General features: G+C 32.7%; 2 protein-coding genes across 2 annotated transcripts in view; both read left to right on the top strand.

The window, feature by feature from the left end:
* Window positions 1-7,745: 7,745 nt before the first annotated feature.
* Window positions 7,746-8,054, top strand: LOC122269347 (uncharacterized). Its single transcript, XM_043041963.1, has one exon. It carries the CDS (start codon window positions 7,746-7,748, stop codon window positions 8,052-8,054), a length of 309 nt encoding a protein of 102 aa, XP_042897897.1.
* Window positions 8,055-13,773: 5,719 nt separating this feature from the next.
* The window catches only part of LOC107456259 (dual oxidase maturation factor 2), a 90,750-nt gene continuing 90,569 nt past the window's right edge, over window positions 13,774-13,954 (top strand). Inside the window, exon 1 of the mRNA XM_043041977.2 lies at window positions 13,774-13,911. The gene's annotated coding sequence lies outside the window, so the exon portion shown is untranslated. The remainder of the gene's footprint in view (window positions 13,912-13,954) is intronic.

The raw sequence follows: 13,954 nt of genomic DNA, 5'->3' as shown, positions 1-13,954 counted from the left end.
TTCTCTCTCGTTCATTCAAGCTAAACTGACTTTATAATTACCCTCTGTCTTTTTCAGGGTCTTTGTAAAAGTGTTTTTGCCACACTGCTTTTTCGAATTCAGCATTTTCTTTGAAATCTGTAATTCGCAGAGCCTCTAGGTACCATAAGTTTTTATATCACTAGTGTGGATGTTGTTATTGTTGGCAAGACATTTCTTTCTGTAGAGTGGACATGAATCTTCCTATGACCGTCCATCCGAATATAACTTCCACACTAACCAATCCGCATCATAATTTTTGAATTCCTGCTATAAACAATCCTAAAACGATTTTCATATTTTTCTACCCCAATCTGAGTTTATGGCATTTTGCAGCTTCATTTCTGTTAGCCGTAGCCCAGATTGCAAGCTAGACATAGATCCGCAAATTTTCCACTGTTCAAGTAGAGTAAGCAACTGTACTGTCAAGTCTAATTTCATAATGTTTGTGGTTTTCTGTTTTAGTTGTTACTCCACCAAAAGAAACATGAACTAAAGATTCATTTGAACGACAATCAACGTCTAAAGCGGTTTTCTTCTTTATATGCGAATGCTGCGATCCTTAGTTCGTTTCCTTTGTTGTTATTTTCGTCTCCATGGATTTTCAGATAACATCAAAAGTCTGGACTATTGCGGCTGCCATCTTCGGCACCTCTTGACAATAAAGAACAGCTTAGATTGTGCACAATTGGTACGATTCCCATTTTCAAAACATGTGTAGTGAGTGCGGGGCACTCGAATATGTATCTTTGTATCAACATGAATTCCGGGCTGTTTCTCCTGGGAACGTATGTCCTAGTTTTGTCCGCGAGAATTTCCATCCCTCTGAAGTGATTGGTTCTAAGTTTTGCAATAACCGATTTCAAGGCTCTAGGACAGGAAGTCAGTGACAAGTGGCTTCTTAAAGGTGAGAGGTAGAAGTCTGTTTTTGGCCGCTGCATTTGCATCTGCAAGTGTGATAGTGTTACCCGGTTGATCGTCTTCCTGGGCTTCTTTGGCCAAAGAGGAACCTGTATGCGCTGGGTAATTGCAGAATGTTGATTATTTTAAATAGTCTACATCTTAAAACTCTCTAAAATCAATTCAGAATTCAAAAAACTGACCCGAATATTAAAAAAAAACTTAACTTAAAATTAGCCCTAAACGAAACTAATTTCACGTGACACAAAACGAGACGGGGTTTGCTTATGACGTCAAAGTATAGTAACTCAGCGAACGGGAGGAGTTAATAACAAAATAGCTAGTTATCGCACCGGTCAGAAATTGGTGTCTATCTTTATAAAATGGTATGATGTTTCATTTTAAAGCATAAAAAAAAAGTGTGCAGGCTCCTTATTGGTCGGCACAATCATTGCCCTCGATGCTGCCGTGTACAGGGATCCACTGAAGATGACATGATATTCCCCTACAATTCAGACTCTCAAGCAATACATTTATGGCAGAGGTGATGTTTGTGTCGCCTTTCATAATTGCTTCTAAGGCCGATTTACTGTCAGAAAGGATCACTAGCCCGTCAGTGAGGCCTGAGACATTCGAGTTTCCTTTGTAACAGTATTAACAAACTGAGTTTGAAGAATCACTTCATTTGGATAACTGACGCTTCGTAAAGATATGTTATCTTCCTTGGTTTCCAAAACTTCTTTAAGTCTATTGCTAGGTACATCTCGACCCACAATATCTTCTGTAACATATCAAACATCGGCTTGCGATGCTTGGATCTGGGTCTAACTATAAAGGCAAAGGAAACATCCATTTTTTTATCATTCTTTTTATCTAAAAACATCTTGTGGTCCACAAAATAATTGCATTTTTCATGGTCTTTATCACACAATAGGCACGAGTCTTTTTTTTCATCCTGGTTATGTGCCTTTGAATAATAAATAAAGTTTTTAAAAAAAAGTTGGTGGAAGTCTAAATTTTTTAGCGACTTATCGTTTGCGGCCTGCCATCCAAGAAGTAGCGAAAGAACATTAAACTGAATGACCATTCTTAAATTCAACTAATATTTTTGAGATCATGGCTGGATCAACAATTGTTCAGAATTTTAAAGAAGTTATTGTTATTTTTTCTTCTAATTAACTAATAAATAATTTCATGTCTATACTTACATCGACATTTTTTGACGAATTCTATTTATCTACAAAAATTTTAAATGACTGACATTTTAGACTATGTTTTAAATCTAGAATTGAATTGGTTTTGTTTAAGACAGATTTTTATTAGTTATTTTCGGTACAATTATTAACAGTGATTGTCTTGTTTGCTAATTTGTTCGTAGTTAGAAAAAAAATTATAAAATCTCTGAATACGTTTTTTTTAAATAAAAATAATTTTTTTTATAAGAATTGTTTTCTTACTTAATATACATCCTACTTTTGAAATTCTTTTTGCGAAAAAAACTGGGTTTGATTAAAAAGAAATAAAACGCATATTTCAAACAAATTTTATCCCTCTGAAAGCGAATATGAATGCGAATGAAAATGCCTGGTATATTAAATCAAAGATTGTTAAAAAAAAATAATAATTATCATATACATAATATAAACTGAAATTTTACGATTATCTTTACTTTTACGATTCTTTTCCATTCAACACTCACAATTGTAAATAACAACGAGATCTTTCATGCTTTTTAACAGTAAAGGACATTCTTTTTGTATTTTAAATTAATAATATTAGGAATAACAAAAAATTAAAATGTGAAATGCTTGATTGCATAGAAACAAATGAAAGCTGTTTGGAATGTTTAATTTATACTCTTATGACTTTCAATATTTAAATGTAATCAACTCAACATTACAACTTCGGTAAGCTCTTATATGGAGTTCACACAATAACTTATTGTGTCCATTGAAATAATATGAGAGAAAACTTTATTTTCGAGTAACAAAGCAGCCAGATCCAAAATTTTTTTATCTATAAACATAAAATTAAGAGTTTGCGTCTATATGTCCTTTTTATAACTAAAAGTAAATGAAAAAAGAGAGAAATAGTTGAATTTAGCTGAGCCAGGTTAAGCAAGAAGTACCTAAAAATAAAAGAATGTATGTACTAGAAATCGAAATTAACGGAATAATGATACTAACTCGTTTGGGCGAACAGTAAAAAATCATAATGCAATTGTGGCCACCAGTAATACTAACCTAATTTTGGAAATAGTTAATAATTAAAATAAAAAAATAAACTATTTACTCTAGAAACCAAAATAAAATTCATGAAAAATGGCACTAATTCGCTTAGGAGAAACGTGAAAAATCTTTATACTAGTATTGATCCCATAATTAATTTTGGTAGGCACTACTGCTGTTGTGGTCATTTGTAGAATTTCAATAAATATCAAAGATACTAATTCAGATACATTGTATTATATTTGTGCATTTGGTACCTATCGAAAATACACCAATATAATGACAGATACAGTGGAAACACCGCAGAAAATTGCTTAGTTGGAGTAAATTTTGTTTTTCATGAGTTGACTTCGAAAAACAGAATCATGCCAAATGATATCTACTGAAAGCAGTTAATCTTAATGTGATGGGATAAACTACTAAAAACGTGTTTCGCTTAATCTAATAATATAAAGTCATAGGAAAGGGAAAAATACAATAATAAGTCAAATATATTGGAGTTAATTTAGCTTCATTGTGTTATAATATATCTTCCAGTTTTGTGCATGATTTTGCAGTGCTGTTCTGTGTTGATTTATTATCTTTTCTATTCCCCCTGTATGCGAAGAGCCATTATCAGTAGGGGGAAAATGAGCGCTACACCCCACTTTTAGGGTTGATGACCTCTCCTCCCTAGGATAAGCGCTACACCCCACTTCCTCACAGAAGATAATTGTTCAACCCCACAGATAAGCTTTTAGTAGGTGGCTCTTACTTTGTAATCCGAAACAGTGAGTTTCAAGTGAATTCCTCATTGCAAAAAATAATAAAAAATTCGCAATTTATCCTTCATTATGTTAACAANCAAATGTAATCCACAGTGCAAAGAATTATAAAAAATTCACAAAATGTCCCTCATTATGTTCATATTATATGCTCTTATCGTCACATGGTTAAGACTAAACAAATGCTTCTAAAAAGATTTTTAGTATTTATTTCACTACATATATGTATATTTTTGAAAAATTTGACTCTTACTTTTTAATCTGAAGCAAGTTTCAAACGAATTTCTCATTGGAATAAGTTACAAAAAATTTGCAAAATGTCCCCCATTATGTTAGTTAATGCTCTTAAAGAAGCATTGTTTGAACTGAAAATTGCTTCTTAAAAATTTTGGGAATATATATCTTAACATCAATGGGTATTTTTGGAAAAATCGACTCCCACTTTGTCATCTGGCATAAGTTTCAAGCGATTTCCTCATTGCAGAAAATTATAAAAAAATTCGCTGTCTATCCTTTATTGTGTTAACTATATTAATGTTATTAACCTAGCATGGTTTGGAGTAAAGAAATCCTTCTTAAAAATCTTGAGTACTTATTTCTTGAACATATGGGTATTTTTGAAAGAATTGACGCTCACTTTGTAATCTGAAAAATGTTTCAAATGATTTTCTCAATGCAAAAAATTTTATAAATTCGCAAAATAAACTCTATTATATTAACTATATAAATGCTATTTACATAGCATGGTTTGGACTAAATGAATGCTTCTTAAAAAATTTGAGTATTTATTTCTTCGCAACTATTGGTATTTTTGAAACTTTTGATACTTTTTATCTGTAACAAATTTCAAATGAATTTCTCATTGGAAAACTTATAAAAAAATCGCAAATTTTCATCCATTATGTTATCGATAAATATTCTCATACCGTGAGTAAGCAAATCTTTCTTAAAAACTTTCAGTACACTTTTGAAGCATTTTGGTATTAAAAATGTAACGCTCACTTGAAATCAGAAACAAGTTTCAAATCAATTACTCGTTGCAAAGAATTATAAAAAATTCACAAAGTGTTCTCCATCATGTTAACCATATATATGGTGGCATGATCAAGAAAGTCTCCATTGTTTAAAAACCCATAGATGTGAGGAAAGAAATCCCTCAAATTTTTAAGAAACATTTTTGTTCAAACCATGCTAAGTAAAGTGCATACATATTGTTACAAAAATGGAGGATATTTTGCGATATTTTTATACTTTTTTGAGATTTTGAATTTTTTAAAAATGTTTTTCAGATTAAAAAGTGAGCGTCAGCTTTTTCAAAAAAGACCTATTGATGTTAAGATATTATTCCTAAAATTTTTAAGTCGAAATTTTCAGTTCAAACAATACTTCTTTAAGAGCATTAATTTACATAATGGGGGACATTTTGCAAATTTTTTGTAACTTATTCCAATGAGAAATTCGTTGGAAACTTGTTTCAGATTAGAAAGTAAGGGTCAAAGTTTTCAAAAATACCCATATATGTAATGAAATAAATTCAAAAAAATTTTAAGATGCAAAGAAGCATTTGTTTAGTCTTAACCATGCCAGGTTAAGAGCATATATATTGTTAACTTAAAGGAGAATACTTTGTGAATTTAATAATTTATTGCAATGAGGAAATTATTTTAAACTTGTTTCAGATTATAAATTGAGAGTCACTTTTTTTCAAAAGTAACCATACGTGAAAAGAAATGAGTTCTCAAAATTTTAAAGAAGCAATATTTAGTCCAAACAACGCTTTGTTATGAAAAATAAAAGACATTCTGTGAATTTCTTTTGATTTTTTGCAAAGAGAATAACATTTGAAACTTGTTTGTGGTTGCAAAGTAAGTATCAAATGTTTCAAAAATACACATATGTGTCAAGAAATAAGTAATCAAAAGTTTTAAGAAGGATTTATTTACTCCAAACAATGATGTGTTAAGAGCATATATATAATTGACGAAATGGTGGACGATTTGCGAATTTTTTGCAGTTTTTTTGCAATGAGAACTCATTTGAAACTAGATTAAGATTTAAAAAAATGAGCCTCAATTCTTACAAAAATATCCGTATATGTCAAAAAATATGAACTCAAAATTTATAAGAAGCAATTTTTAGTCTACATTAAGAGCGTACACATAATAAAAGGAGGGCACTTCGCGAATTTTTCGTAACTTTTTCTTTTGAGAAATTCATTTAAAACTTGTTTCATATTACAAAGAAAGTGCCAAATTTATCAAAAATACCCTTATTTGTCATGAAATAAATACTGAAAACTTTTTAAGAAGCATTTCTTTAGTCTAAACTATGCCACGTTAAGAGCATATATATGATTAACACTTAGAGAATTTTTATTTTATTTTGTGCACTAAGGAAATAATTTTAAACTTGTTTCAGATTATAAAGTGAGCGTCAATATTTTTCAGAAATACCCATATGAGTCAAATTAGTACTCAAAATTTCTAAGAAGCAATTTTTAGTCCAAACAATGCTAAGTGATGTGCATACATATAAAAATTAAGGAGAACATTTTGTGAATATTTATAATTTTTTGGAATGAGGATTAAATTTGAATCTTGTTTCAGATTACGAAGTAAGCGTCAAATATTTCAAAAATACCCATATGTATTAAAAAATAGGTAGTCGAAAGTTTTAAGAAGGATTTCTTTATTCTAAACCATGCTACGTAAAGAATCATGCTACGCCATCCCTACTAAGAGCTTATCAGTGGGGTTTACTCTTATCTATAGTGAGAAAGTGGGGTGTAGTGCTCATCTCATAGCACTATAATAAGAGAGGTCATCAACCCTAAAATTGGGGTGTAGCGCCCATTTCCCCCTACTGTTACCACTAATTTTCCCGGTACTTACTCTTTTTGGTAGGCTGTAAAAACATATTTCCACAGTACCTATATTAGGTGCTTGATACCTATATTAGTATATTTTGTACCTATTAAAATATCAATTAACATAATAGCAGCAGTACCTACTACTAAAATTGGCACGAATAATAATAAAATGATTTTTTATGGTTTTCTTAATTCTCCATTTGTTTTCCTTTTTGGTATAAAACTTATTTTTTTGGTATTTAAATGTATACGTATTGATGAAATTAATTCAGCATCATTAGCAACAATAATAATATGGACATTTTTTATTCTTATGCGCAAAGTACTTTTCTGCTTGATTTGTCTTTTTAATACAAAACTGTTTTATTTCACTGTGTACCTATTATCAAAATTAATTCACTGGACATCTCTAAATTATTAGTGAGGTCTCCGATATTTTTATAGTCATTTCTGGTGAACGAAATAGAATCGGTACTTATTTCGAAAATGATATGAAATTACTAAACCATCACTTACGCTAGTGACGCGCTTAATTAAATGTGGTATTTAATACTACCGGCATTTTACTTTTATAACCGTCGTTGAACAGCCTACCCAATATTTGAGTTAACGACTACTAATGTTCAACTCCGTAGTCTTGTAATTTTGAACCCAATCCAGAAGACAAGGGAACTCCTGGATCAAGTATTGGGAGAAATTTGCCTTCATAGGGTACTTTTTGATATAATTAACCCGAATATGCATTGCATGCAGAAGATAACCACGAAAACCTCACACGGTTAGCCTGATGGCAAGGGGACACTAACCTATGTTCCGTCTACACTGACTGAGCAAAACTCATGGGATAGCAGGGCTCTGATTTGTGGATGGACAGCACGTGTGACCAACGTCACCTTGTAGCCTCCTTGACGGTCTCAGTTGTGTGTTAGACATTGCTTGAAGTGGCTGTATGAGTGATCGGGTAAAATGCAACGTCGTCGTGAGTTGACGGCATTCGAACGCGGCATGATTGTAGGTGCCCGACGCATGGGACATTCCATTTCGGAAGTGGTGAAGGAATTCGGCTTCCCAAGGTCAACCGTGTCGAGAGTGTACCGTGAATGGGTGAATGAGGGTGTCACAGTCCACAACAGACACCATACCGGGCGACCACAGGGCCTAAATGACCGAGACAGGCGAAACCTGAGACGAGTGGTAACTCAAGATAGGAGAGCAAATGTGCTACAAATCACGACAGAATTCAACACTGGCCGTGATAGAGACGTGTCCCAGTAGACAATCCGTCGGAACATGCGTGTTCTCGGATATGAGAGCCGTCGCCCACACGTGTGCCACTGCTAACCCAGCGTCATCGGACAATTCGGCGTGCATTTGCCACCAATCACCACGGATGGACACTGCAACAGTGGCGTAACGTGATGTGGTCTGACGAATCACGTTATCAACTGTTCCATGCTGATGGGAGGCACCGTGTGTGGCTCACACCGCATGAAGCGATGGATCCAGCATGCCAAGTGGGCACAGTCCAGGCCGGTGGCCTATTAGTCATGGTGTGGGGTGCATTTTCGTGGCATGGAATGGGCCCCCTGATCGTTCTGGATGCCACATTGACTGGTCAGAGGTATCTTCAGCTGCTTGGAGACCATCTCACCCTTTTGTCATGTTTCAACACCCTAATGACATTGCTATGTTTCAAAATGACAACGCAGCCCCACATCGCGCCAATATCGTCCGTGCCTGGTTCGACGAGCATGCAGGTGAGATCCAACGACTGAATTGGCCACCTCGAAGTCCTGATATAAATCTCATTGATCATATCTGGGATGCCCCCGACGTCAGGCTCAGGGCATTGAATCCTTAACCCACGAACAGGCCACAATTGACTGCCGCTCGTCAGGATGTGTGGTGCCAACTACCTCCGGACGTGTTCCAGAGCCTTGCAGACTCACTTCCACGCCGTATCGCTGCACTCCGCAGGGTCAGAGGGGGCCCGACCGGATATTAGGTGGGTATCCCATGAGTTTTGCTCAGTCAGTGTACCACAGAGCATATTTTACATCAGCGAGTCATTAATGCGAGCCGGGTCCGGAATTCGTATCGACCAGTCATTGAATGAATTTGAACCCGGTTTCCCTCATTGGAAGGCGAACGCTCTGTCCCCTAATAAGTACTGTGGTAATAAGAAGCTGTTATACCAATATTGGTACATAATATAGGCACTGTGTCAATTGGTTTCTTACCACCCTCTAAAACAGTTAAGTACCCTACATACTACATACACAATAAACTTTATTTATTCTTTTTTGTTACCTGCTGTATATGTTGTTGCGGCTACATACTATTAGATTTACAATAATGTAAATTATAAATTTCACTTACCAAAGAAAAAAAAAAAGATTTAACTTCGCATGAAGTGTATCATTTAACCTACGAATTTCAGAATTTATCGCAATTTTCCCATGACTTCTCTCTCGATATATATAAAAACGAAAGTCTGTATGTACCCTACCCTACAATAATGGTAGAAGCACTTTCACTTTTTGATATTGCTTAAAATTTCTCAAGAAATATTGAGAGGATTATTTTGTAACTTTATAGTTGTTTAGTTTATTCGATTTTTCATATTTAGCAATAAGGTTTAAAGTTTTCACAAGTCTGAGAGACCGACAGTAAATTACAAATGAAAACTATTGTTTTTAAGTACCTTATGCCAGAAAATCAAGCAATAAGCTTTTAACTTGCATTGATTCTTTTAATTGCAAAATTTCGTAATGCTTGTTTAAATTTAAATAGAAATATGGACATTTTTATAAAAAAAAAAACGATTTTTTTGTCTCACTAACTTTAAAAATATTCAGTAAAACTAAAAAAAATTTTGGAGCAATTCAAAATTAAATACTAAAATTTTGTATTAAAATTTGTAAAAAGTTGGATTAAAACCACGCTAGATACATTTAAAGTAATTCTTTTGTACTGCGCATACACGATTTTTTTTCCGTAATTGTGTAGTGAATCGTATTCGTAATAAAAAATTTCTTATTTGAATATCTTAAAAACGTAAAAAGTTTCGAGCAATGAAGTAGTTCATGGTATATATGGGCATATAATTTTTTTAAGAAAAAGTGTTTCTGTTTATTAAATTAAGTTCATAAACTGTCAATTCTTATTGAGTTTGTGTTACAGGAATAAAATTATTAAATAGTTAAAACAATAGAAAGTTTTTTTACTTCCTTTTTTTGCTAGAAAATTTTTTTACTAATCTTTATAAGTAATGTTTGTTTTTAATAACCATCACATTTCTCAAAGTTTTACTGGAAAATCCTAGAATCTAGGTAGCTATTTACTTAGTATATATACAGTGGTGTAAGAATTTAAGAGAATTTGCAGACTTGGTCGATAATCTCTAGAACTACTGGACCTATTTTAATGAAATTTGATAATTACATACATTGATACAATACAAAACAAATAACCATTCAACAATTGTAATACACACGCATGATCGTGCGTAACACTCGTTGAAGTCGGAAGGTATGAAACAGCTGTTGCAGAATAAACAAAAAAAAAAGGTTAATAGGAAGTATGGTCCCCTCTTACAGATAGATATACAGGCTTTAGAGCGTGATAAGGCAGTTTATTTTTTCCTGTGTCAGTTGGTTCCACTCGTTCAGCAACGCCTGGATGGTTATCGGAGGGGGTAGCGAGTTGCAATTGCCCTCCCTAGAGCGTCCCAGACATGCTCTGTAAAGTTGAGGTCTGGTGATCTGGCTGGCCAATACATCCGGTGAATATCCTCACTCTCTAGAAATTTGTCGACCAGAAGAGCTCTTTGTGGCCTCGCTTTTTCGTCCATTAAAATGAACTCAGAGCCTTTTCGCCTCCAACATGATGCCTGTCCAGACCATTAAACCTGCTCCGCTATAATGATCGATTTCGCTGACATTTAAGTGTAGGCAGAGGGTCCCTGGTTCTCTCTATATGAGGGTACGGCGAGAATCGGTGTTTAGACTGGTTTGAAATTATTATTTAAGCGAGGAAGAAGGAAAACTCGCGATCGACATCTGCCGAACCACGAGTAGAGACGGTAGTTTGAAAAACATAAAAACCAGTTTGATTATCTAATGAAGCTAGGAGGTGTTTCTAATAATCACTTTTAAACACATCTCTGTTTCCTCCGACAATCAAACATGTTTTGATACTTTCAGAACCACATTTCTCACTCAATTCGGTAGAATTTTTCCTTATACTAAAGTCTTAGTTTACGACACTTAAGTGTAAGTGCACAGTGCATAAAATAAAAAACGAACGACCCTGAATAACTATTTATCTAATAATCGAATCTTCAAGTGATGCTTATTCTTAATGGTTCGAGGGGGTAGCCTCAAATATGATAAGCTATAAGTACAGATGATATATTAAGTTACGAAATCAACACAAAAGTGTTTTTTTTTTCTGAATAAACATAAATTATTTTTTCTCGACGGAATCGGATTTCTGACACCCAAAANGCAAATTTTGCACGGTTTGGCTTACTTTTGAAAGAGTTATCGCTATTTTTGTGATTTTTCCTTAATTTATGATAACCAGTGTAGTTTGGTCAGGAGAGCCGTCGAAAGTTTGGACCCCTTAATATTAAATGTTTTTGCGTGTGTCGCCATACCTCAAGAACATTTTAAGCGAATCGAATAATTTTTGCACACGATTATAAAATTCGTTTATCCACACGCAAAAAAATAAATTTCAGTAAATATTTATTATTTTATTTAATAATAACCGAAAGAAATTTCAATTGCAAGATATACAATATTTTACATCACTTTAAAGTATCTAATTTCACATGGCAAAATACCAAATTTGAGCGAAATTTTTTGAATAGCTTCTGAGAAACCAAATTTTAAAAAAGTCGTATATTTAGAGTTCGATTTCTCAGGAACTATTCAACCGATTTCGTTTAAATTTTACATTTTGCCATGCAAAATTAGATACTTTAAAATGACGTAAGAAATTGTATACCTTACGATTCAAACATTTTCGACCATTATGAAATAAAATAATAAATATTTATTAAATTTTATATTTAATTTTAATTTTTTTAAATTATACTATTGTCATAATTTTAGATTAAAAAAATATTTATCAATCAATTATCTCTTAAATTGGAATATACAAACAATATAAAACAAAATTTCGAAAGAAAATCTTTTGTTAATTTTTAAAAACGCATTCTGGTAAAATAAATTATTTGTAATGCAGTTAAAACCTAAAATTATTGTCTGCAAAAGGAGCTTATAGTGCAAAATATATGCTTATTATTTAAAGAGCAAACATATTATAAGCATATGAGTTCTTATACAAAATTGTGATTAAAAGCAGAAAAGTTTAAAAGTGAATGCATACATTAAAGAGGATGATTCAGTTCTCTTTTGCAAAACTCCCCCCCCCCATTTCTTTAACGTAAAGTTTTCCATTTTCGTAATAAAAAGCACTTCGTGCCGTCAGAGAGCATTTTCGTTTTCACAAAAATACACCTCTAATTAAGTAAAAGAATAGAATATTTCAAATGTTAGATTGCACTTAAAATAGGAATTAACAAGTATATTGTTATATTATAGTCAATTTAAACACAAAAATGAATAAATTTAATGATTATTTAGAAAAAAAATCTAAAAAATACGAATTTTTATCTAAGCACAATGCAATATTGTATTAAATCTCTTAAATCTCAGTCTTTTTCAAATCTTATTTTAGTCTCACCTTACATATCTAGTTATTCGTGCATTTCGTTATGATTAACATATTAACTAAAGTGCTTACATAAAACTTTGATAATTATGCATTTCATTAACGAAATTTTCGCTTTTTTTAAATGTTTTTTTAATATTTTTTAATTTTATTTTTAGAATTCCAAACAGTAGGGTCGAAGTAAAAAATACTTTTTAGCATTTTTAAAGTTTTAATGAACAATAAATGAACGGAATTTAATGAACAAATCTGTGTATAACAAGGAATCTTAAAAAACACAACTATGCAAATGTTAAAAAGAAACAGATTTAGTCTATTCTACTGTTTTTCTCTCATTTGAAATTTTTTTGAAGCGTCTGCTATTCCTGTTTGAGAGCAATAAAATTATAAGTTTTGAATAATTTAGATCAGACAAAGTACAACATTGCGCGAAAGAAAAGTTGTTAAGGAAAACGTGAGAGCTTGGAGCTACTTTTTTAATTTGTGAAATGTTTCGATGGTTAAATGGTTTATTTGTTATCGCTTTTAGAAAGACTCATTCCGGTTAATGACACTTAACCTTAAAAAAAACATCAGTATAGAGTACACGGGGCAACTGTGACATTTAATCTTAAGCAAGTAATATAAAGAAGAAAAAAATACTACATAAAACCGAGTTAACATGGTTTATATACACGTAGATTTGGTAAATTGTAGTGGTAGGCACACCACAGTACTACCCCACCAAAATTTTATCTGTGACAGAATTCGATGATCGGATATTACATTGTTATTGTCGGGAGAATTGTATTAAGATCACTGATTTTTGAGTGCTAAACGTGAGAGTCGTATTAAATTCACGATCGTGGTCGTTTCTGTGTTACCATTAGCAGTCGAGTGCATACAGGCCGTCATACAATATCACAGTCTCAAATAGCAAGTTAAGTATTCAATGTGGACCATCTATGTGGGCGTGTTGATATCAAAGTGAGCGTATCTGTCTAGGTAGGAGTATTGATATCACTTCCGGGTCACCAATGCAGGGCGAGTGTTATCGACAATATCAACCTTCAACTACGAGAAGGTACCCCATACATAAAAGCGAGTTAACATGTGTTATATACTAGTAAATTAGAATTGAATTATTGTAGTGGTAGACACACCACACTTTTCAATAAATGTTTTTTATGTTTTCAATGAATAATACTGATTATACATTTTTTTCAACCTTTAAATTGATTTTAGTATTTATTTATTTATTTATTTTTCATTTTAGTATCCAACTATGGAACTGAATGGCATGTAGCAAGGGCGTCCATCTCCAGTCCATACAAAGCCTATTCAAGAGATAAGATTTTAGCCGATGTCTCTGTAAAAATAGGATTAAACAGTGTCAATATCACATTACAAGGTGAGTAGTTTATATTTGAAAAGTAATAATAATTTATGATAGC

Source organism: Parasteatoda tepidariorum, chromosome 3 (assembly GCF_043381705.1).
Source record: "Parasteatoda tepidariorum isolate YZ-2023 chromosome 3, CAS_Ptep_4.0, whole genome shotgun sequence".
Lineage (NCBI taxonomy): Eukaryota > Metazoa > Arthropoda > Arachnida > Araneae > Theridiidae > Parasteatoda > Parasteatoda tepidariorum.
The sequence above is the reverse complement of the archived record's forward strand: the minus strand, read 5'-3'. Positions and strand labels throughout refer to the sequence as shown.